Source organism: Ranitomeya variabilis, chromosome 3 (assembly GCF_051348905.1).
Source record: "Ranitomeya variabilis isolate aRanVar5 chromosome 3, aRanVar5.hap1, whole genome shotgun sequence".
Taxonomy (NCBI): Eukaryota; Metazoa; Chordata; class Amphibia; order Anura; family Dendrobatidae; genus Ranitomeya; species Ranitomeya variabilis.
This window is the reverse complement of record NC_135234.1, coordinates 575,700,393-575,722,917: the sequence shown is the minus strand read 5'-3', so window position 1 is coordinate 575,722,917 and position 22,525 is coordinate 575,700,393. Positions and strand designations below refer to the sequence as shown.

The 22,525-nt window shown below is 46.3% G+C and overlaps 1 protein-coding gene across 2 annotated transcripts in view; it reads right to left on the bottom strand.

Annotated features, from left to right (window-relative positions):
* Window positions 1-22,525, bottom strand: part of DIS3 (DIS3 exosome endoribonuclease and 3''-5'' exoribonuclease) — a 41,491-nt gene that overhangs the window by 4,764 nt on the left and 14,202 nt on the right. For both annotated transcript variants that reach the window (XM_077297248.1, XM_077297249.1), the window contains 15 exons: window positions 19,493-19,686; window positions 19,269-19,342; window positions 18,886-19,053; window positions 17,641-17,802; window positions 17,437-17,547; window positions 17,221-17,358; window positions 16,510-16,656; window positions 16,270-16,386; window positions 15,319-15,420; window positions 13,943-14,007; window positions 13,753-13,837; window positions 10,475-10,602; window positions 8,041-8,127; window positions 1,638-1,794; window positions 618-832 (listed from right to left, as the gene is read on the bottom strand). In XM_077297248.1, the coding sequence (XP_077153363.1) occupies window positions 618-832; window positions 1,638-1,794; window positions 8,041-8,127; window positions 10,475-10,602; window positions 13,753-13,837; window positions 13,943-14,007; window positions 15,319-15,420; window positions 16,270-16,386; window positions 16,510-16,656; window positions 17,221-17,358; window positions 17,437-17,547; window positions 17,641-17,802; window positions 18,886-19,053; window positions 19,269-19,342; window positions 19,493-19,686 (1,950 nt within the window). The remainder of the gene's footprint in view (window positions 1-617; window positions 833-1,637; window positions 1,795-8,040; window positions 8,128-10,474; window positions 10,603-13,752; window positions 13,838-13,942; window positions 14,008-15,318; window positions 15,421-16,269; window positions 16,387-16,509; window positions 16,657-17,220; window positions 17,359-17,436; window positions 17,548-17,640; window positions 17,803-18,885; window positions 19,054-19,268; window positions 19,343-19,492; window positions 19,687-22,525) is intronic.

Below are 22,525 nucleotides of genomic sequence, written 5' to 3'. Positions count from 1 at the left end.
ATATTATCCAGTGTCATCCAACAGTTACCATTCAATACTGTCCATTTCAAATCCAGAGGTTTCAGAGAATGCTCGATTTCAAACCTGAGCATACATTACTGTACAAGCTGCCGTACCCCTTTAAAAGGGAACATGTCATGTTCACAAGCACTGGGTTAATCTGCAGGTAAATAGTGTTTAAGTCATGCCTGCTACACTGGAACCACGGCTATAGGGAGAAAATGAAGTTATATCCTCCCTGTAGCCGCCTGCTTCCAATCGGGGAAGTGCAGGGAGTGGATACAGATACAGTCACCTCTCACTATACTGTAGCATGATGTAATCCCTTCCTGACACAGTGACAGTCTGCTCTGCCGGCTGTCAATTCTTGACTGCAATCAGTGTGCCAAGGAGAAGTTACAGCATGCTCATAGTATAGTGAGAGGTAACTAACAACTCCGATGACTGAAAGCAAGCGGCTGCAGGGAGGATAAAACTTCATATTCTTCCTGTAGCTGCTGCTCCAGTAAGATGAGAAACTAAACAAATCTTCATGTATTAAGGCAAACAAACCACGTTACATTCATGATGTCAGTTTGTGCCTTGTCCGCATTCATTCATTGGCCATAATTACAAACCTTCTAATAGGGGAAGTGAAATGTGTGTAAATGGGAGAGGCGAGACCATAGTGATGGAAGTCACTATCCAACCCTGAGCAGAAGTACACAGCCTGCATCATGCAGCGCGTGGCCAGGATTCTCAGTAACGTGTTCAGATAGGGAAATTCTGCACGCTCCGCTTGGTCTAAAGAGTCAGCCAGAGCCTTGGCAGAATCCGTCTTAACATCCAAATTCTGGGGGAAAAAAAAAAAAGACGACAGGGAAGTGTTATAGGAAATGATCTACAAAGCAAGCAACATTAAATGTTGAAAGTAAAACATGGAAAGAAAAAAAACAAAGGAAAAGACAAAAAAACTAAACACAGCTATGAGAAACTGGAACTATTAAAAAATGTTTATAATTACAAATACTTGAGCCATGTACAAGACAGTAGAACATGGAATCCCCTGTGACTGAGCAAGTCTGGGACTTTTAATACTAATTCCCTAAGCCTGGGCAATTATTTTTTATTACCATAATTAATTTAGAAGACTGACCTTGTCTTATTTGCTGCGCCATTTGGGGATTATAGGTTTTTGCCACCTAATATGTGAGCAACGTAATGTAGAGACAGAGACCCCCGATTCAGGCACTGTCATTTACTGGGCTGCTTGCTGTAGTTTTGATAAAGTCACAGGAGATTATAACTAGAGGAAAATTAAACCTACTGCCAAGTAGTCCTCCATATTCATTAGCTCTGTAAAATCCCACCACAAGTATCTGAAAGCTTTCTGCCTATGCACAGTGTACACAGAAAGCAGCCAATCCGTTCTGTGGGCGGGGTTATACAGGACCAAGCATTCAGAGAACTAGAAACAGTATATTCGTCCCTACATCAAGCTGCTCTCAGATGGAGTAACAAAAAACTGGTAACAGATTCCCTATATTGCTGAGACATACGTGTGAATTTTATTTCAGCAAGTGTGAACAAATGCTAAAGAAAACCACATACTTCATAGTTTTAGATTAAAAGGATAAATCAGCAGCATGAAACATCACCTTGGAGCGCGCAGCTTTTATCAGAATGTCATAGTTTCCAGGAGGTGGAGCTGGATGCTTACGGAGTAACGCATATTCTGAAAACTCATCATAAATCTTCTGTGCCACCGAAATATTAGCCAGCAACATGAACTCCTCCACCATTGAATTGGTTTCCCTAAGATACAGTGCAGGAGATAAAGTTATAAAAATGAACAAAAATTACTACAGATTTGCCTCAATTTCAAAACGCAGAATGACAGACAAAAGAGGGATTTTTGGTTCTTACCGTAAAATCTCTTTCTTGGAGCCTTCATTGGGGGACACAGGTAACCATGGGTGTATGCTGCTGTCACTAGGAGGCTGACACTATGCAAATAAAGAAGAAGTAGCTCCTCCCCGGCAGTATACACCCTCCGACAGGCACCAGGCAACTCAGTTGGTGCAAAAGCAGTAGTAGGAACAGGTAATATAAAACTCAACCTATGTACCAACCCACAACAACGGCACCTTAGCCAACACGGTACAACTTCAAGGGAGGGTGCTGTGTCCCCCAATGAAGGCTCCAAGAAAGAGATTTTACGGTAAGAACCAAAAATCCCTCTTTCTTTCTCGCTTCATTGGGGGACACAGGTAACCATGGGACGTCCAAAAGCAGTCCCTAGGGCGGGTATTCTGCAGAAAAAGAGGAGTCAGGTTGGCCGGTGAGAAACCGCCGCCTGCAGTATCCTCCTACCCAGGCTCGCGTCCGCGGAAGCCTGAGTATGCACCCCGTAGAATTTGACAAAGGTGTGCATGGAAGACCACGTAGCGGCCTTGCAAACCAGCGAGGCCGAAGCTTGGTGACGAACTGCCCAGGAAGCTCCCACTGCCCGGGTAGAGTGAGCCTTCACCCCCGAAGGAGGCTGTTTGTCTTGGACGCGGTATGCCTCCAAAACCGCCGAACGGATCCAACGAGCAATCGTGGACTTGGAGGCAGGAAGACCCTTTCGACGCCCATCCGAGACGACGAACAGAGGATCGGCCTGACGAAAAGAGGCAGTTCCGGCGATGTAAATCCGGATAGCCCTGACCACATCCAGCTTGTGAAGGGATTTCTCCAATGGATGAACCGGGGAAGGGCAAAAGGACGGGAGGACAATGTCCTCGTTGATATGAAAAGATGAGACAACTTTCGGTAAGAAGGAAGGAACCGGACGAAGAACCACCTTGTCTTGATGCAGGACCAGAAAGGGAGAACGACAGGATAAAGCCACCAGCTCTGAAACCTTTCTAATGGAGGTGATGGCGATCAAAAAGGCTACCTTCCAGGATAGAAGCGAGAAGGAAACATCCTGAAGCGGTTCAAAGGGCGGCCGCTGCAGGGCATCTAAGACGAGGTTGAGATCCCAAGGCTCAACAGGAGACCGGTAAGGGGGAGCTATATGAGCGACCCCCTGGATGAAGGTCCTCACCTGAGGCAGGGAAGCCAGGTCTCTTTGAAAAAGAATTGATAGAGCGGAGATCTGACCCTTCAAGGTGCTAAGGGAAAGACCCGAATCTAGGCCCGTTTGAAGAAAGCTGAGAAGGGAAGGAAGGGAAAAGGTCATAGGAAACAGATTGTTATCCTGACACCACCGGAAAAAGGCCTTCCAACATCTGTGGTAGACACGCGATGAGGCCGGTTTCCTCGCTCTTATCATAGTCTGGATGACGCTATGAGAAAAACCCGTGTTCTTCAGGACCGCGGCCTCAACGGCCATACCGTTAAATTCAGCGACCGAGAATTCGGGTGGGAGAGAGGCCCCTGTGAAAGAAGGTCCGGAAGATCCGGAAGTCTCCACGGAACATCCGATAACATGTTTATCAGCTCTGCGTACCAGGCTCTGCGAGGCCAATCTGGAGCTACCAAGAGTACGGGGACCCCTTCCGACTTGATCTTCTTTACGACCCTTGGGATCAGAGGGAGAGGCGGGAACAGATAGGGCATCCGGAACTGGGCCCAAGAGATCACGAGAGCGTCGCATCCGACGGCCATCGGGTCCCGAGACCTGGCGACGTACTGGGGAACTTTGTGGTTTGCCCGGGAGGCCATCAAGTCGACGTCTGGAACGCCCCACCGCTGGCAAATCTGGCTGAAGATTGCTGGAAGAAGAGACCACTCGCCCGCCACGATGCCCTGGCGACTTAGAAAGTCGGCCTCCCAATTGTCCACCCCTGGGATGTGGACGGCTGACCGAGAGGGAACATGACCCTCCGCCCAGCGGAAAATTTTTGCTACTTCCGCCATGACTTGACTGCTGCGAGTCCCCCCTTGGTGATTTATGTATGCCACGGCCGTGGCGTTGTCCGACTGAATGCCGACCGGCTTTCCCGAAAGGAGGGACTCCCAGCGGATGAGGGCTAGGAAGATGGCTCTGATTTCCAAGAGGTTGATCGAGAGGCACGCCTCTCGAGCAGTCCAGCGGCCCTGGGCTGTGAGGTGGAGAAAGACCGCTCCCCAACCTTGGAGACTGGCGTCGGTGGTAATCACCTGCCAGTGGGGGGGTAAAAATGACCTCCCGCGCAGAATGGAGGTGGACAGCGTCCACCAAGAGAGAGACTGTCTCGCCCTGGGGGAGAGGCGAAACGGACAGTCCAGGGAAAGCGGGTTCCTGTCCCAGGCAGACAGAAGAGCAAGCTGGAGGGGACGAGAGTGGAACTGAGCATAGGGGACCGCTTCCATAGAAGCGACCATTCTCCCCAGAACTCTCATGGCTAGACGAAGGGACAGAGGACTCGGACCCTTTAGCGCTCTGACACCCCGACGAAGAGAAAGAAACTTCTCCTTGGGAAGGAAGACCTGAGCCCGAAAGGTATCGAATTCCATGCCTAGGAACTCCAGCCGCTGGGTTGGAATCAAGGAAGACTTCTGGTAGTTGATCAACCAGCCTAGGCGAACTAAGGTGTCCAGAGTAAGATGGAGGCTCTGGCTGCAATCCCCCTGGGATGAGCCCTTGATCAATAGGTCGTCGAGGTATGGGAATACCAGAATCCCTTTTGAACGCAGGATGGCCATGACAGCTGCCATAACCTTCGTAAAGACCCTGGGAGCAGATGCCAGCCCGAAAGGGAGGGCAGTGAACTGGTAATGATGCTCCCTGATCGCGAATCGGAGGAACCTCTGATGCTGCACGCAAATAGGAATGTGAAGGTACGCATCCCGAATGTCCACTGAGCACAGAAACTCTCCCGGCTCCATGGACGCGATCACCGAGCGCAGAGATTCCATTTTGAAGTGTTGAATCTGAAGGTGGCGGTTCAATCGTTTGAGATCCAGAATCGGACGGAGAGAGCCGTCCTTTTTTGGAACCACGAACAGGTTTGAATAAAACCCGGAAAACCGCTGGCGAAAAGGCACCGGCACTACGACTCCCGAGGCGAGGAGCGAATCGACGGCCTGGAGAAGCCCTGGGAGATGAGAGGGCTGTTTGGGAGGACGAGAGAGCATGAAACGTCTTCCTGGGGGCGAAGAAAACTCTATTTTGTAGCCTGACGTGACGATCTCCCTGACCCAGGCGTCGTAGACTACTGAAAGCCAATCCTCTGAGAATAGAAGCAGGCGGCCTCCCACCCTGGAAGGAGTTCCAGGTGGGGGCGACCCGTCATTTATTAGAAAACCTGCGGCCCCGAGATCCCGATGGTTTTGCGGGGTGGCTCTTGGCTCTCCAGCGTGGCGGAGGCATGAAAGAAGGTTTTCTTCGGTCCCCTTGTGAGGAGGAACGGTCCTGGACGGGGTTTCCTGAAGAGGCAAAAGACCGAAAGGGACGAAAGGACTGGGGACCCCTCCTGTTGAAGGGACGTTTAGGCTTGGACTGGGGTAAGGAGGTACTCTTACCGCCAGTAGCGTCCGAGATCATTTGATCTAGCTGCGAGCCAAAGAGTCTGGAGCCCTGGAAGGGCAGACCAGTGAGCGATTTCTTAGATGCGGGGTCAGCGTTCCACGCCTTTAACCAAAGAATCCGGCGAATGGCGACAATGTTGCCATTAGCCCTGGTAGAGCAGGCCGCTGCATCAAGGGAGGCATTCATCAGGTATTTTCCTGCCAGTGAAATCTGATCCGCTAATTCAGACAGTTCTTCAGCAGGAGCAGAGGCCGAAATGCCCCTGCGCAGGGTTTTGGCCCAGGCTGATACAGCCTTGGCTACCCATGATGAGGCGAAAATAGGGCAAAGGGAGGCTCCGGAGGCCTCAAATGCTGATTTTGCTAGCGCCTCGATTTGTCTGTCCGAGGGGTCCTTAAGAGAAGCCGCGTCCGGAATAGACAGAACTGTCTGTGAGGATAGCCTGGACACAGGCGGGTCGACCTTAGGAGACTCGGACCACTTGGAGACCAGGTCGGAGTGAAAAGGGTATAACAAATCAAGCAGTTTCCTACCTGGGAAACCCTTGCCAGGGTTTTCCCAGTGAGTGGCGGTAGTGTTGTCAAACTCCTTGTGATTAGGGAAAACCCTAGAGGGACGTTTAATCCGTTTAAAAGCAATGGAGACGTCCTGAGAGCTTGCCTCATCCTCCTTAAGATCAAGCGTCTGAACGATAGCTGAAATAAGGCTATCAACCATGTCTTGTGTTCCGGAAGTCTGATCTGCATCCGAGTCAGATTCCGACTGAGAAGTTACGTCAGACCCGAGGTCCGCCTGTGAGGAAGGGGAACGGGCAGATAGGGGAATCCCGATGTGGTCCGGTGAACAGGAGGGAGATCTAGATAAGGTCCGTTTTCTGTCTCTTTTGTCCGGTCTGCCTCTGTGAGAGTCTAGGACAGGTGCGGGCGAATCGCCGTGAGAGGCGTTCGTGGCACTGGTGGCATTAGAGAGAAGCGGTATGCATTCCAGTGCCTGGACCAGGGACTGAGAAACTTTAGTCAGGTCGGACACAGATTGAGACATAGCAACAGCCCACTCCGGGGGAGGGGGGGTGCACTCATCCCGGGACCTTGAAGCTTCCAGGGGAGCTGACATGGTGGGAGGAAACGCAGGACGGGCAGAAAGGAGATGGCTGACCTGAAACCCACTTTTTCTTACAGTGAGTGCAGGCGTAATGGATGGCCGTAGGGGCAAAGGCCGGGGTGGGGTCGGACATAGGTGGATATTACCTTGTCCCCAGAGAATACTGCCAGGTGGAGTAGGAGGTAGCGCTGAGCCTGGTGAAAGACAGCGGTAACCGCAGGTGCCTGTGTTCCCCCGAGAAATCCTGTGTCCCTCGCGATGAGCAGACGCTGACACGCTGACAGGGAGCAGGAGAAAAGAGCGCGGAGAAAGTGCGACGCTGTGGGCGTGCACAGGACCGAAGGGGGGAAAGAAAAGAACGCCCCCTGTAAAACTGAAAGCAATCCGGCCGCTATACCGTCGACCGCCACAAGAGGGCGCTCAAGCGGCAAGAAAGGGAAAAGCAGGGAGACGCTGCACATCCCGGCCGCACTAATTCCAGCCACCACCAGAGGGCGCTCAAGCGCTAAGAAAGGGAAAAAACCGTGAGGCAGAGAGAAATGGTGGGCGAAGGAGCCTGCAAGTTTGAATAAGGAGGGGGAAAAGATGCCAGCCTTCCTGCTCCCATTCCTACGTGGTCTCAACGCCCGAATATGCAACCCACTTCCCTGTCAGATGCTCCCCTATGGTAAGAGGAGATCGCCGCTGGGCAGGGTATTGGTGGGGGTGGAGGGTGGGGATTTTGTTGATTGAAGATTCCCTACCTGCAGATGAGGAATCATCAGGATCCCTGGTAGATAGAGGGTCCTGGAAGTAGTCCTCCTTCCCGCGCCACGACTCTCCGGCGCAGAAGACGGCGTCGACCCCTGCACAGGGGGAGAGGGTCACTGGATGTGACCGCCGTCTTCCTCTCAGCCCGCTCCGAGGAGAGGGATGAGGAGGGGAAACGGGCAGGACTGGCCACCGAAGAAAGGGTCACCCTGAACACCCGAATGGGTGACAGGGGACAAAGTCCTGCCCAGCGGGTCCGAGAGGGTGCGATGTGGGTGATACCACACTGCTCTCTCGGTCGCTCAAAGTGGGGAAGAGAGGGTGAGAAAACTGCACCCTGTTACCCTGAAGAAAGTATCTGAAAAAGAAAGGGGAAATGATTAAAAACAAACAACAAATCCCTGTAAAAGAAATGCGGATCTGGTGTTAGATCCAGGTCCGCCTCCTACAGACACTAAGCAAAAACTGAGTTGCCTGGTGCCTGTCGGAGGGTGTATACTGCCGGGGAGGAGTTACTTCTTTTTTATTTTTATAGTGTCAGCCTCCTAGTGACAGCAGCATACACCCATGGTTACCTGTGTCCCCCAATGAAGCGAGAAAGAAATGAATATTTATTATAGTTGTCTTGTCCAAAAAGAAAAAATGAATCAGTAAAACAACCAATATACTCAGACACACAATATAGTAAGCATAAGCATCTCTCAACGTACTTCAGTTCCTTGGTCTGGAGATCTATAGGGTCATGAGTTTCACTATCCAGATGAAATCGGACCTCCGGAGAAGAAAGTGTTAACGCTCTGTAACACAAAGGTACAAATTCAAGTACTATGTTTTAAACCTATTTACATACTTAAAAACACAAGAAGCACAAAGAATTTTGCAAAAATTTAACTTTTTATATTAAAAAACCCACATAATAATTACTGTATTTTATGTGCACAATTGAGGTAGACTCGCTCACAGAGGTAGACACAAGAACGTTTCTCATCTGAATCTTCTGTTGGTTTATTTAAGTACAGCATAAACCAATGCAAAGTTCATCAAAATAAAAAAGGACTTTCTGGCATAATGGGAAAACAAGATAAGGTATAGCACAGTCCATGTGGTTGCGGGTGTCCACCCGCTCAAGAGCAACAACAGAGTTCAGCATAACAAAGCTCTGGAGCTCTTGTCTCCAGGCACACTGAACCCTGAATGACTCAGAAGCAAAGTTGTGTAGTTGGTAAGCCATACCACTGTCTCTGACTCCACAGCACTGCTGAGCATGTACATAAAGTGCAGCACAGATTCATCTCTAAAAGCAGAAATCCTTAGATCAGGAATAGAACATTTCATAAGTTTCCCAAATTCTTATGAAAACATTTACAGCACATCCTGCACTGAACTACTGAACCCAATGTATTATATAATTTTAGTAGTTGGTCTCTACAGAATAGTTTTCTTATAAAAGGCACCAAATACGTTTGGCCCATTGCATTGCAGCCCGCACTATAGAAGAGACTTCCGCCAGTATTTAAAAGCTCTTACAGGTGGGGAAGTCGTTCCATAGCTGTATCTGGGGTTGTTCTTTTTTTTTTTTTTTCTAGGAAGAGTTGTATCTGTCATTTTTTGGGGATACATATAGCTCATTAAACTTTTTCATGGGGAGGAACATAAACCAACCAAACAACCATTCTCACACATGTTTTACATTTTATGCCATTTGCCGTGCTGCACAATAAAAGTGTTAACTTTATTCTGTGGGTCAGAATGATATTGGCAAAATTAACACAGTCAGTTCTATTATTTTTGTACAATAAATACAAAAAAAAATGATTGTTTGCTTCTGTGTGGCCATATCCTGAGAATCATACCTTTTACAATTTACAAACACATGAGTCTTTATGAAGGCTTTTTCCATGACAAACTAGTTTTTATTGGTCCTGTTTTGTGGCACACAATGACTATTATACTCAGAGGTTGAATGAAAAAAAAAAAATTCTAGGTTGTATTTTGTAATATAGCATTCACAATAAATGTTATCTATTTTCTGCATTTCAATAAGTTTCAACGGCTTTTTTGTGGGAAAAAAAAGTTTTCTTTAGTACCATTTTGTGGTACATATGATTTTGTTATTACTTCACATTTCATTTTTTAGCCAAGGCATGAACAAAAAAATAAATTACGGTTCTCTGGAATTGTTTCTTAATTGTATTTTTTCTGGAGTTCATAGTGCAGTATAATTTATTTATTGTACTTTATTTTGAAGGTCGTTACATTACAAGGTTACATCATTTTTTTACTCTTTATTATTTTTGCACAAAAAATGTTTATCATGTTCTGACAGCTACATTTTTCAGCTGCGGATTAAAGCGGTTTTCTGTTACTGATGTCAAATGCAAAACTCCTGGGACATAACCAACATGGCTCCCCAACCTCAATACAGCTCTTTTCTAAGCAGATATGTCATCACCAAGTACTGACCCATGTAATGGCCTATTTGTGCTTGTGACATGCGTTTTGATGGTGATGTCTGCATGGAAGACTGAACTTTATCCCTTGCACAGGCCCAGAGCCCGATAGTGCCAGTACTGTCAAATACTTCATAAAGAATAGCCCTTTAAAGGGAACCTGTCAGCAGCATTGTGCACAGTAACCTACAGTGTCAGGTGGGTGCCGTTATACTGATTACTATGATACCTGGGTTGATGACATCCGTTTTTTTTTTTTTCAAACCATATTATATTCAGTATGTAAAATAGGGGGCAGGTCAGTGAGGGATCAGTGACAGGGCATAAGCCATAAAGATGAATATGTAAGACCCCCCCCCCCCCCCACAGGCCGTCCCAGAGCATGAGAATATCAGTAACTGAAAATAAAGATTAAACAACAACCACAAGACAGATTTCATCACCAGGAATCATTGTAATCTGTAGGTTACTGAGCACAATCCTGCTGACAGGTTCCCTTTAAGCACATACACTATCTGTTCAACCAGGCATCTCTCAGACATAGAAGGATTGTTCTGCAGAGGGAAACATTGTTTTAGAATAATTTATCTTCTGCTATTATGTCCCTTTAACAAACAAATCATTTCAGTGTCACTGATAGATTACAGAGGATTATAGTAAAAGGTCAGAAACGAAAACATATTCAATAATTTACCCATTATCTATTCTCCGTTTCTTCAAAATCTTTGCTAATTTATTCAGCTGACGGAGACTTTTGGTAATCTCATCATTCATGTTGGGAGAATCAATTCTCATCTGTGCTTCAGCATAGGTGAGGGAAGCCTGGAAGAGAGGAAAGTTAGCCGGCTACTCCATGAGCAGAATTGTAGGAGTTCGCTTTAGTAAGACACAATCATTGCTGAGCAATAAGAGACAAAACTGCATTAGATTCACTCCTTATTGACACCATTTAAAATATAACCTCACCCACACCACTGATTGGCTGCTTTCTGTGTACACTGTATGTGGGGGGCGGGGTTATACAGAACTCATGAATATGGACGACTACATGACAGCAAGTTTACTAGTCCTCAAATAATAATCTCTTGCAGATAAAACCATGATTTTAATCAAAACTACAGCAAGGAGCCCAATAAATGATACATTACTGGAATCAAGGTCTCTTGTCTCTATATTATGCTGCTCTGATATTAGATGCAAAAAAAACCTGGTGACAGATTCCCTTTAAAAACCAGAGCAACTCAGCCAAGACATGGAGACCACATAAAGTTACAGAGAGGGGTCTCTGAATCGTGCCACATGGTGACATTTATGCACCGACGCTTTATTTACTCAATGTTTGCAGAGCTCCTAACCTCCCCTGGAATTAAACAGGAACCGTCACACTTGTAATATACCGTATATACTCGAGTATAAGCCGAGAATTTCAGCCCATTTTTTTAGGCTCAAATTGCCCATCTCGGCTTATACTCGAGTCATTCCCAGGGGTCAGCAGGAGAGGGGGAGCGGCAGCTGTGTAATAATACTCACCTGCTCCTGGCGCGGTCCCTTCAGGTCCCTGGTTCTCCGGGAGCTGACCGTTTCTTCCTGTAGTGAGCGGTCACATGGTACCGCTCATTACAGTAATGTATATGGACCAGACTCCACTCCCATAGGGGTGGAGCCGCATATTCATTACTGTAATGAGTGGTACCATGTGACCGCTCAATACAGGAAGGAAGAAGCTGCCGGCGCCGGAGAACCAGGGACACCACGCCAGGAGCAGGTGAGTATAACGCAGTGTGCGATATTCACCTGCTCCCCGTTCCACCGCTGGCCGCCGCTGTGTCTTCCCCGTCCTCTGCAGTGACGCTCAGGTCAGAGGGCACGATGACGCAATTAGTGTGCGCGCCGCCCTCTGCCTGAACAGTCAGTGCAGAGGACGGGGAAGACACAACGGCACCGACGGTGGAACACGGAGCAGGTGAATATAGCAAGTGCCAGGGGCCTGAGAGGGGAGTATGTCATTTTTTTTTTTTTTTATATGCAACAGCATATGGGGCAAATGTCTGTATGGAGCATCTTATGGGGCCATGTGCAGCATTATATGGGGCAAATATCTGTATTGGGTCATGTGCAGCATTATATGGGGGCAAATATCTGTATGGAGCATCTTATGGGGCCATAATCAGCATTTGTGGAGCATTATACGGGACAAATGTGTCTATGGAGCATCTTATGGGGCCATAATCAGTATTTGTGGAGCATTATATGGGGCAAATGTCTGTATGGAGCATCTTATGGGGCCATAATCAACATTTGTGCAGCATTATATGGGGCATATTTTAATATGGAGCATCTTATAGGGCCCATCATGAACTGCATGGAGCATTATATGGGGCTCGTGATGCAATATTGATATTCAAAAACACTTAACCTACTGATGTCTCAATTAATTTTAATTTTACTTTTATTGGTATCTATTTTTATTTTTGACATTTACCGATAGCTGCTTCATTTTGCACCCTAGGCTTATACTCGAGTCATTAAGTTTTCCCAGTTTTTTGTGGCAAAATTAGGGGTCTCGGCTTATACTCGAGTATATACGTATATGGAATATTGTTACCTGGTGTAATTGTCGCTGCTCTTCTGAATCTGGCGGGTTTTTCTTGTGCTTGTGCCTTTCCATTCTTTATATGCAAGTCTAGTCTTTTTAGGCAAATGGACATAATCCTCAAGAAGATTCATAGAAGAGTTGTGGATCCTGCCCGCTTGGCTAAAGAGACTGGATTTCCATAAAAGGAAGAGCTGACCATATCTCAGGAATAGAGAGGTGCAGGAACAGGAGAAAAACCTCTTAAGATTCAGGAGACCAGCAGCAGTTATACCAGTAAAATGTACATATGTATAGCAAGTCTTAGGTCCACTGTAACATCAGCTTCATACCATGGATTTCCATGGCTGAGCAGCAGGATGCAAACTTTACATCACCAAGCACAATGCCTAGCAGTGGATGGAGTGGTGTAAAACATGCCAACACTGGAATCTAGAGCGGAGGAAATGTAGTAATGACGAATCACACTTCTCTATTGGCAGTCTAATAGACAAGTCTGGGTTTGGTGAATGTCAGAACATTACTAATGATGAGCGAATCTGCTCGGATAAGGCATTACCTGAGCATGCCCGTGTGCTGACCGAGTGTCTACGGCGTGCTTGAAAAATATGTTCAACTCCCAGCAGTTGCATGTCTCGCAGCTATTAGAGAGCTGTAATACATGCAGAGATTGCATGTCAGGCAATCCCTGCACGTGTAACAACCGTGTGTCTACGGCATGCTCGAATTATATGTTCGAGTACGGCGGCTGGGACTCGAACATATAATTCGAGCACGCCGTAGACACTCGGTCAGCACACGGGCATGCTCAGATAATACCTTATCCGAGCAGGTTCGCTCATCATTAAACATTACCTATCTGACTGCTTGGTGCGACCTGCAAAGTTACAGTAGGTGTATGCAAGATAATGCTATGAGGCTGCTTTTTTAGGAGTTGGCCTAAACCCCTCAGGTCCAGTGAAACTTAATGCTTTGGCACAGAAAGACATTTTGGACAATTGTATGCTTCCAGCTTTGTGGGAACCGTTTGGAGAGGCCCTCTTCTGTTCTAGAATGACTGAGCTTCCAGCCACAAAGAGAGGTACATGAAGACACGGTTGTGCAAATTTGGTTTGGAAGAACGTGACTGGCCCACAAAGAGACCTGAACTCAGCCCTATCTAACACCTATGGGATGAGCTAGAATGGAGACTGCCAGTCAGGCCCACATCAATGCTCCTCCGATAATGGAGCTAGAAGTCCCACAGACATACTCCAAATTCTTGAAGAAATCCTTCTCAGACAAGTGGAGGCCGTTTTTATGGTTGGTATCCATCATCCAAAATGCCTTCAAAACTATTAATTTCAACAGGATAAAGAAAAGTAAGACACAAAACTCACCTTTGAATTGATAACACTTTTGGTAAATTTTGTGTTTATGATTTCAGCATTATGGTTTAGCTCCCAAATGCAGGAAAATGCCAATCTAGGAAAATATAGACAGCATAAAAAATTCTGCTTATATATTTCCATAATAATAATAAAAGCAGATGTTACATAAATCCGTTTTATGGGGAACTTCCATACATACCTGTCCACGTCTGATCTTAGAGAACAGAGGTTTGAGCTGAGAAGTTCTGGCACCATGTCAATCCTCTGGAAGAGAACACAAGATATTGGTACTTTCACGTCTCACCAGTAACAACTAATGTAATAAAATCATCAAGAACAATTAGGCCGATTAGTACAACTTCTTATGACATACAATTAAATAATATTAATTTGGTTTGTTAAAAGTGAACTGAATACATGGGCTACTAATAGAGCAAAGCAAGCCCATTAAACAGTTAAAAATCTGAAATTCCCTTAACCCCTTAGTGACCAGCAGTAAGTGTTCTTATTGACCCGAGTTACAGAATACTAGAATCCCCGATGGATGAAAATGCGGCTGCCGTCCATTATCGATGACATCCTGCTGTATCAGCCACTATCGATGCTGGCAATTACAAGGGAGTAGAAGATCTTGTGCTTGGCGCACAACACTGAGGGTCTGTCCTCCAGACTCACACTTCTCCAGTAGTTCCTCTATAACATTAGAACCTAGCAAACCACTATCGCCCATGTGTTACTAATGAACCATACAATGATATAGCCTCATTAGCATACACGCGCAGAATGGGATTTCTCCGTGCTGGAGAAACACTTTGGGGCCACCAAGGTATTGATTAACGGGGCTTAAATGGCCATTTATTCAGTTTGTGAAGTGTAGACTACATGACAGGTTCACAATAACATATGTAAAGAGTAAACATGGTTTTCATTGCTCTCATACATCAATAGTACACATGAAAGTAAGAAACTTTGTAATAATCTTATAAGATCCATCTGCTTGTTTTTCCTCCTGAACTGATAGTTTATTCTCAATTCACAGGTAAAATGTGTCTTCAGTGAATAAAGCTTTTCCCATTACTGAGATAGGAGATGACAACTGATGATCATGCAGGTCTATGGAGAACTGATCCTGTTCTTTCAGCAGAATATCTGTGTCTGCCGCCATCTCCTCCTTCCTTCTCACCATAGAATTATAAAAGCACCAGCTGTCATCCTCAGGATGGGAAAATCTGTCTTCACTGCATACAGATTTTACCTGTGATTTTAGAGTGGAAAACCAATCCAAGGGGAGAAAGAAGCAGATTGTTCCGATGAGATATATTACAAAGAGTCTCATTTTCATGTGTATTATTGATTAAATAAAAATTAAATACTTTTTAATGTTAGCCAGAATCAGATTTAATCGAGTACATTTGTCCCAGTGCATTATATTATCACATTAACAATCACTTGTTTTGTTGTCATTTACATTGCCGTCAAAAATACTTCCATAAAACAGTCTCTGATTTTCAACTTGAACTAAGTGACATTTTGCTATGTGATCATTGTAATCAAACGTGAGTGAATCTAAGTTACCTTTTCACAAAGGTACACAGTGGTTCCTCTATTTGCGGCTTCCTGGTCTAGGGCATTTCCAGGTCTTATAAAATGGCTTACATCTGCAATATGGACTCCAACCTGTATACAATGACAATATAGAAATCATGGTATTCAGCCAGACAAATGTGTGCGTGCAGCACAGAAACGGAGAAAAAAATAACTAAAATCTTTTCTTTCAAATTTCAGAAAGTTTCAATTTTAATCTTAAACGTAAAGGGTTTTTCCACTTTCAGCCAAGTTGATCCCAAATGCCTATACTGTCAGAGCTGCTGAGCTCAGCGAATGGCTGCAGTGGTGATGTGTGCTGTCGATGCGACGTCCGCACTGCAGCCAAACACACAGAGACTAAAGCAGCGGCAGTAAAAGTTCCATCCGGATGTCTTATTTTACACACCTACAAGCGTTTGGGGCCCACTTTGCTGAAAGTGGAAAAACTCTTTATTAAGTCCTCAAGCCAAAATAAGAAATACCATGACAATTACCGATTTGAAGAGCTATTTAAATCTCATCATAAGTCGTTACATTACTAGGACATGCCATCACTTGACAGATGTCAGCCCCCAAAACTTTCACCAATCCTAAGAATAATGGGTCGCAACATTGCTTCAGGGCTGTGTCCCCATCATGGTTTCCACCTTACACTGGATATTCCTAAGTTTGGCTTACACTTGTAGTAGCATTATTTCTGCTACTTAAAAAGGGAAATTAAGCAAATCTGCTGTAGGTAGGAAACCATGTTAAAAGCCAGACCCTTCACAATAAGTATTAAGGGCTGATTCAGTTTAGCCTGGAAGGATCATCTAAGGACCTTCAGGTGAGACGGGTTGTACATTAGTTAGGTCTTCCATCTTCAATTGGCAGATAATGTTAAGGCTACCGTATCAGACAGGACAGAAGCCACTAATTTCACAATAAAAAGACACCCACCTCAAGGTTACCATTTTCAAGTTCCCGACAATGCAACGCATCGTCAATGTCAGTACAACCAGGAGGATCCACACTGCACACATAGAGATACCTCAGGTCTATTCTGTTCCTCATGTCCTGAAGGTGGAAATAAAGAACTCTGATCAATCTCAAGTCTGATAAAGAGTGATAAGGAATACAGGAAATGAAAGAATATCACAGAAGTATAGGTTTAGAGAGGAACGATGGAGCATTTCTCACCTCAGGAGTTATGGCCCATGGCATTTTAGGAAGAAAGCTTAGAACAGCCTGGGAGAACGGCTGATGAGGAACATCATGTTCTAGAAGCAAGACTTCCGTTTCAGTCTCCTTATCACCAGCTGCACCCAAGTTCTTCACAAAGTGACCCTAATGTAACGAAAACTGAATGTAAGAGTTTCCCAGGATTTCAAATAAAAAAAAATAGCTATTTAATTCCCCACAGCCATCGGTCTTTCAATGCTTCTTTCAGAAATGATGTGCTGCGATATACCATAAAATACCGCAGCTAAAATGCTAGCATGTGATCGGCAATTTACTGATTGGCTGCAGTGGTCCTATGGACGAATGGGACATCATTGCTGCAGAAAAGTGAACACATACTCGTGGGACCACCTGAAGCATCGATGATGGGGCTGTGAAGGATTAAACAGGTAAGGTTTTGTTTTGTTTTTCTTTTAATTATCAGACAAACTCTTTAGGTATCTCACATAATATAGTGAAAAAATACAAGACTTGGTTTTTGTAAAATTTTCGTCAATTTTGAAAACAGCTCAGCTTCTAGTGCTATTTATAAAGAATCAGTTTTTTGAGATCTATTAAGAGATCTATTATATACATAGATCACATATAGATGGAGCTGTACAATGATTCTAGGATACTATGTATGACACAGACGAGCGTAAACTCTCGACGGAACAGCGCACCACTTACATTAGGATATCTGGAATTTTTGGGCCATCCGTCAATTGCAACTATGATTCTCTGCCCTTCCAAAGTGGAGGATTGTCTTGTCTCTATACGTATGCGCGGAATCCGACGGTCAGCCGGTGTGAACAAATGCCGTGTAGACTGAAAGAGTTAACAGTACAAAACATAAAATAGAGAAAGCGAAAAAGGAGAAGAATTACAGGGTTGTCAGGCACCTACCTGTTTAATATGAGACTTGGCCAGCATGCCGCAGTACGGCCTCCAGTTTCTCTTTATGATCCCCACAACTCTTCCTGAAGGTTTTACAGATTTATTTGCAGTAGCTTGCAGCTGGAACAAAACCCTGGAGTCAGGACACTTTCTGAACGCTTTCCAAATACCCAATAATAACCATTCTAGACTGGGCTAAAAGTGAATTTATACCATCTTCTCCTTTTCCTCTACGGAGTCAATATCATCGCTTTCCCCTTCATCCTGTAAGACCACCGATGATGGAGCCACCCAATTATCTTTCTGCAACAGCTCCACAGCGACAACATCCTCATGCATGGCTCGGTTTATGTGCCGCAATCCTTGCAGGAGAATCTGAGAACGTTTAGAAACATGAATTGTGCATAAAACCCAACAATAAAGCACAATCAGGGCATTTGTTTGATGTCATTGTAAAGTTTAAGAAAAACACTACTGATGAAAGTCTTCCCTGTAAATCGCATAGGACAACCAACACTGAAGATACAAGTTTGGGGGAAAAAAAATCCAAACATTTGAATTCACAGCAATTTACAATTCATTGTTATTTCCACAACACTTCAGATTTTCTGCCATCAGCCTATGTACGCTGCTAGATAAATGGATAGCAGAAGACGGGAAGGTACCGGTGGGTCTGTGTAATGGGACATAACACTAACAGCTACCTATGCCAGAAAGAGCAGTGACTGCCAGACTGCTCCCCTCTCCCCACCTACTGCATGGCGACAATGCTGGACAATAGTCCTGAAGAACAGAACTGATGAAACTGTTTTAGTGGCAGTGACCCTGGAAAGCAGAGGACACTCAATCCCATAGAGAAGACATTCTTAGTGCTGGAAAAGATGAGCGAGAGCAAATCAGAAGTGTTAGAAGTGACTTCCTGACTGACCAGGCTTGTCTCCAGATTCAAAACCTTTTTCAATAAAACTGTATGACACTTATGAGTCAACAATTTTCACCTTCATAATTATATAAACCTGCCTATAATTAAAGCACCGTCTCATATCAGCGTCACTTTAAAGGGGTTGTCCTGTCTCAAAGGAAAAAAAGTCTGTGGTTGCTCTATGTGACTGTAGAATCATGACAGTGTATAATGTGCACACCATCACAATTTCCCTTTATTGACAGGCGGTTGGGTGTTCACATGACCATATGCCGACTAGACTCTTGCACATCTCTTAATCCTGTTTTATTGAGAGGCCGGGACAGACTAGTCGGCACGTGACCATAAGTATGCAGATAACATACATACAGTCATATGACTGCCCACCCACCTGGACATACAAATCGTATGTGTATTGTATACTTTCACATCAGTCTGCAGTCACAGAGTTACCGCAGACTTTTCTTCTGAGACCGAACAATCCCTTTAAGACAAGTAATATGTATCTCTGTAGTGAAATGGGCATTAATTCTCACCTCTTTGTTCTCCGCAGAATCTCCATGGACCCACACTGTGGCCTCCAGAAAGTTATCTCTGCTTGCCCTGAAAGTTCCTTGCACATAAATTCCAGATTTTATACCTTGTTGTAACTTTGATAAAGGAAGATGCTCGGAGAAAATAATTCTTCCACTTTCTATATCATTCTGTGAAAAGAAAATAACCACGTCAATAGAAATCTGTTCCATGTCACAAAGCAAACCAGGCAACCAAAAGACGCCCATTAGTGAACCAGAAATGGCCTACTTATGGCTGGCACCCATAGCATGCATGAGAAGAACAGACACATGTTCTCACACAAAAGAGCATAGATGAGAAAAACTGTAAAGAAACCAGAGACCGTAACACATTGATATTTTACCTTCTCATCGGACACACAAGCAAGGCGATCCACAAGTTCAGGATTGGCAATCAGACTTTTAATGTATTCTTCACCTAAAATATAAAGATAGATCTAGAAAAACCAAAATTTTCAGGAAAGCAAGTATCAAGTTTATACACCTCGCTTCAAGGACAGGAGTACTCAATGACATACAGCATTGGGAAAGTAAACCGCAAAGTCACACAGGAAAAGTAGCAACTTACATGTAAATGCCACAATTCCTTCCTGCACGGCCTTCTCCTTGTTACCGCGGTCGTTGGTTATTAGCAGCACTTGCAGGTTCTTGAGATTGGCAGATTTCTTCAGATGTTCACCGTACCACTGTGTTGCAGTCCGAATCGCTCTGTCATTTCGGTCATTAGCATTTTCCCCCTGTTCTTGTTCTATGTAAGTTTCCCTGTGATGGCAGAAAATGTAACATATTACTCATCGCTCTATATCATTAGCCCAGTACCGAACACCAAAAACAGGATTTTTTGGTTGCTTACCGTAAAATCTGTTTCTTGGAGCCTCCATTGGGGGACACAGGAACCATGGGTGTATGCTGCTGCCACTAGGAGGCTGACACTATGCACACAAAAAGTTAGCTCCTCCTCTGCAGTGTACACCCCACCGACTGGCATTATACTCTTCAGTTAGTGAGGAAGCAGTAGGAGATAAATAACAAGGTTGAAAACCATAACCACAAACTTGAGAACTGTAAACGTGAGAACAGTCATAGAACATAAAACAATAGAAACTGAGAAACATTGGGAGGGTGCTGTGTCCCCCAATGGAGGCTCCAAGAAACAGATTTTACGGTAAGCAACCAAAAAATCATGTTTTCTTTATCGCCTCTCATTGGGGGACACAGGAACCATGGGACGTCCCAAAGCAGTCCCAAGGGCGGGAAGAAACAGACTTCCATCAGGCCAGAGGACTCACCACTGCCGTCTGCAAGATCCTTCTGCCTAGGCTGGCGTCCGCCGAAGAGTAGGTATGGACCTTGTAAAATTTGGCGAATGTGTGGATGGAAGACCAGGTTGCCGCTTTGTAAAGCTGTAGGGCGGAAGCCCTGTGGTGCACCGCCCAGGAGGTGCCGACCGCCCGGGTAGAGTGAGCCTTGATCCCAGGAGGAGGCACTCTGTTCTTGACCCGGTAAGCCTCCAGAATAGCCGTTCTGATCCAGTGAGCAATAGTCGCCTTAGAAGCCGGTTGGCCTCTGCGCGAGCCATCAGGAATGACAAAAAGAGAATCCGTCTTCCGGAAAGTGGACGTTCTATCCAGGTAGATCTTCACTGCCCTGACGAGGTCCAGCTTGTTCAACGATCGCTCCAGAGGATGAGTCGGAGCTGGACAAAAAGAAGGTAGAACGATGTCCTCGTTGAGGTGGAAGGTGGAAACCACCTTAGGAAGAAAAGAAGGCGGAGGCTTGAGGACCACCTTGTCCTGGTGGATGACCAAGAACGGAGGATGGCAAGACAGGGCTGCCATCTCGGAAACGCGGCGGATAGAAGTGATGGCCACAAGAAAGGCCACCTTCCAAGATAGAACTGACAGGGGGACCTCCCTGAGAGGCTCAAAGGGGGAAACCCTCAGAACGTCCAGCACCAGGTTTAAATCCCATGAATCCACAGGGGCCCTGTACGGAGGGACAGCGTGGGCTACTCCTTGAAGGAAGGTCTTAACCTGTGGTCGGGAAGCTAAAGTCTTCTGAAAAAGGATGGAAAGCGCAGAGACCTGGCCCTTCAGGGAACTAAGAGCTAGGCCCGAATCCAGCCCTGCCTGAAGGAAGGCCAAAATGGAAGGCAGGGAAAAGGACATAGATGAAACGCGGTTGGACTCGCACCAACGGAAGTAAGCCTTCCAGGTACGATAGTAGATCCTGGAAGACGAAGGCTTCCGAGCCTGAATCATGGTGTGAATCACCCGGTCCGAAAGGCCGGACGCTCTTAGAACTGCGATCTCAACAGCCACGCCGTTAAACTGAGCGACCGAGAATTCGGGTGGCAGATCGGACCCCGAGACAACAGATCGGGCCTGTCTGGAAGGCGCCAGGGAGCGTCCGCTAGAAGATTGACGAGCTCCGCGAACCAAGCTCTCCTGGGCCAATCCGGGGCGATCAGAATGACCGGCACCCCTTCTGCCTTGATCTTTTTCAAGAGTTTGGGAAGTAATGGAAGGGGTGGGAACAGGTAGGGCAGCACGAACTGTGACCAATGAATGGCCAGAGCGCCGACGCCCACTGCAAGAGGATCGCGAGACCTGGAGACGAACTGCGGAACCTTCCTGTTCATTCGAGATGCCGTGAGGTCCACGTCCGGAGTCCCCCATCGAAGACAAATCTGATGGAAGACCTCCGGATGCAAGGACCATGCCCCTGCCGCGAGACCCTCGTGGCTGAGGAAGTCGGCGGCCCAATTGTCCACGCCGGGGATATGCACCGCGGATATCACCGGAACCGTTGCCTCTGCCCAGAGGAGGATCTTGGATACCTCGGCCAAGGAGCTCCAAGTCCTCCCTTGATGGTTGACATATGCCACCGCCGTGGCATTGTCCGTCTGGATTCGGATTGGAAGGCCCCTGAGAATCCCTTCCCAGTGACGGAGGGACAGAAAAATGGCCCGGATCTCGAGGACATTGATCGGCAAGGTTGACTCCTGCGCCGACCAGCGGCCCTGTACAGTCAGGTGGCGAAACACCGCACCCCAGCCGAGCAGGCTGGCATCCGTCGTCACCACTTGCCAGTGAACTGGAAGGAAGGACCTGCCCTGGGAGATGAGAGGTGACGTGAGCCACCAGTTGAGAGACCGTTTGACCCGGGGAGAGAGTCGGATCGGGCGGTCCAGGGAGAAGACAGACCTGTTCCACTGAGACAGGATGGCTTGCTGAAAAGGTCGCGAGTGAAATTGGGCGACGATAATCGCTTCCAATGTTGCTACCATCCTCCCCAAAACCTTCATGGCCGATCGGAAGGAGGGAGACCGAGGGCCCTGGAGCACGCGTATGTCCTGACGAAGAATGGATCTCTTGTCTTCGGGAAGAAAGACCTTGGTCTGACGGGTGTCTAAGAGCATGCCCAGAAAGATGATGCGCTGAGAAGGAATAAGGCAGGACTTCTTCCGGTTGACCAGCCACCCGAAACGGGCTAGGGTGTCGAGAACGATGGATCGGCTTTCGTGGGCCTGAGAAAAGGACGGAGCCTTGATGAGCATGTCGTCGAGGTATGGAAACAGAACCAGGCCTCTGACCCTCAA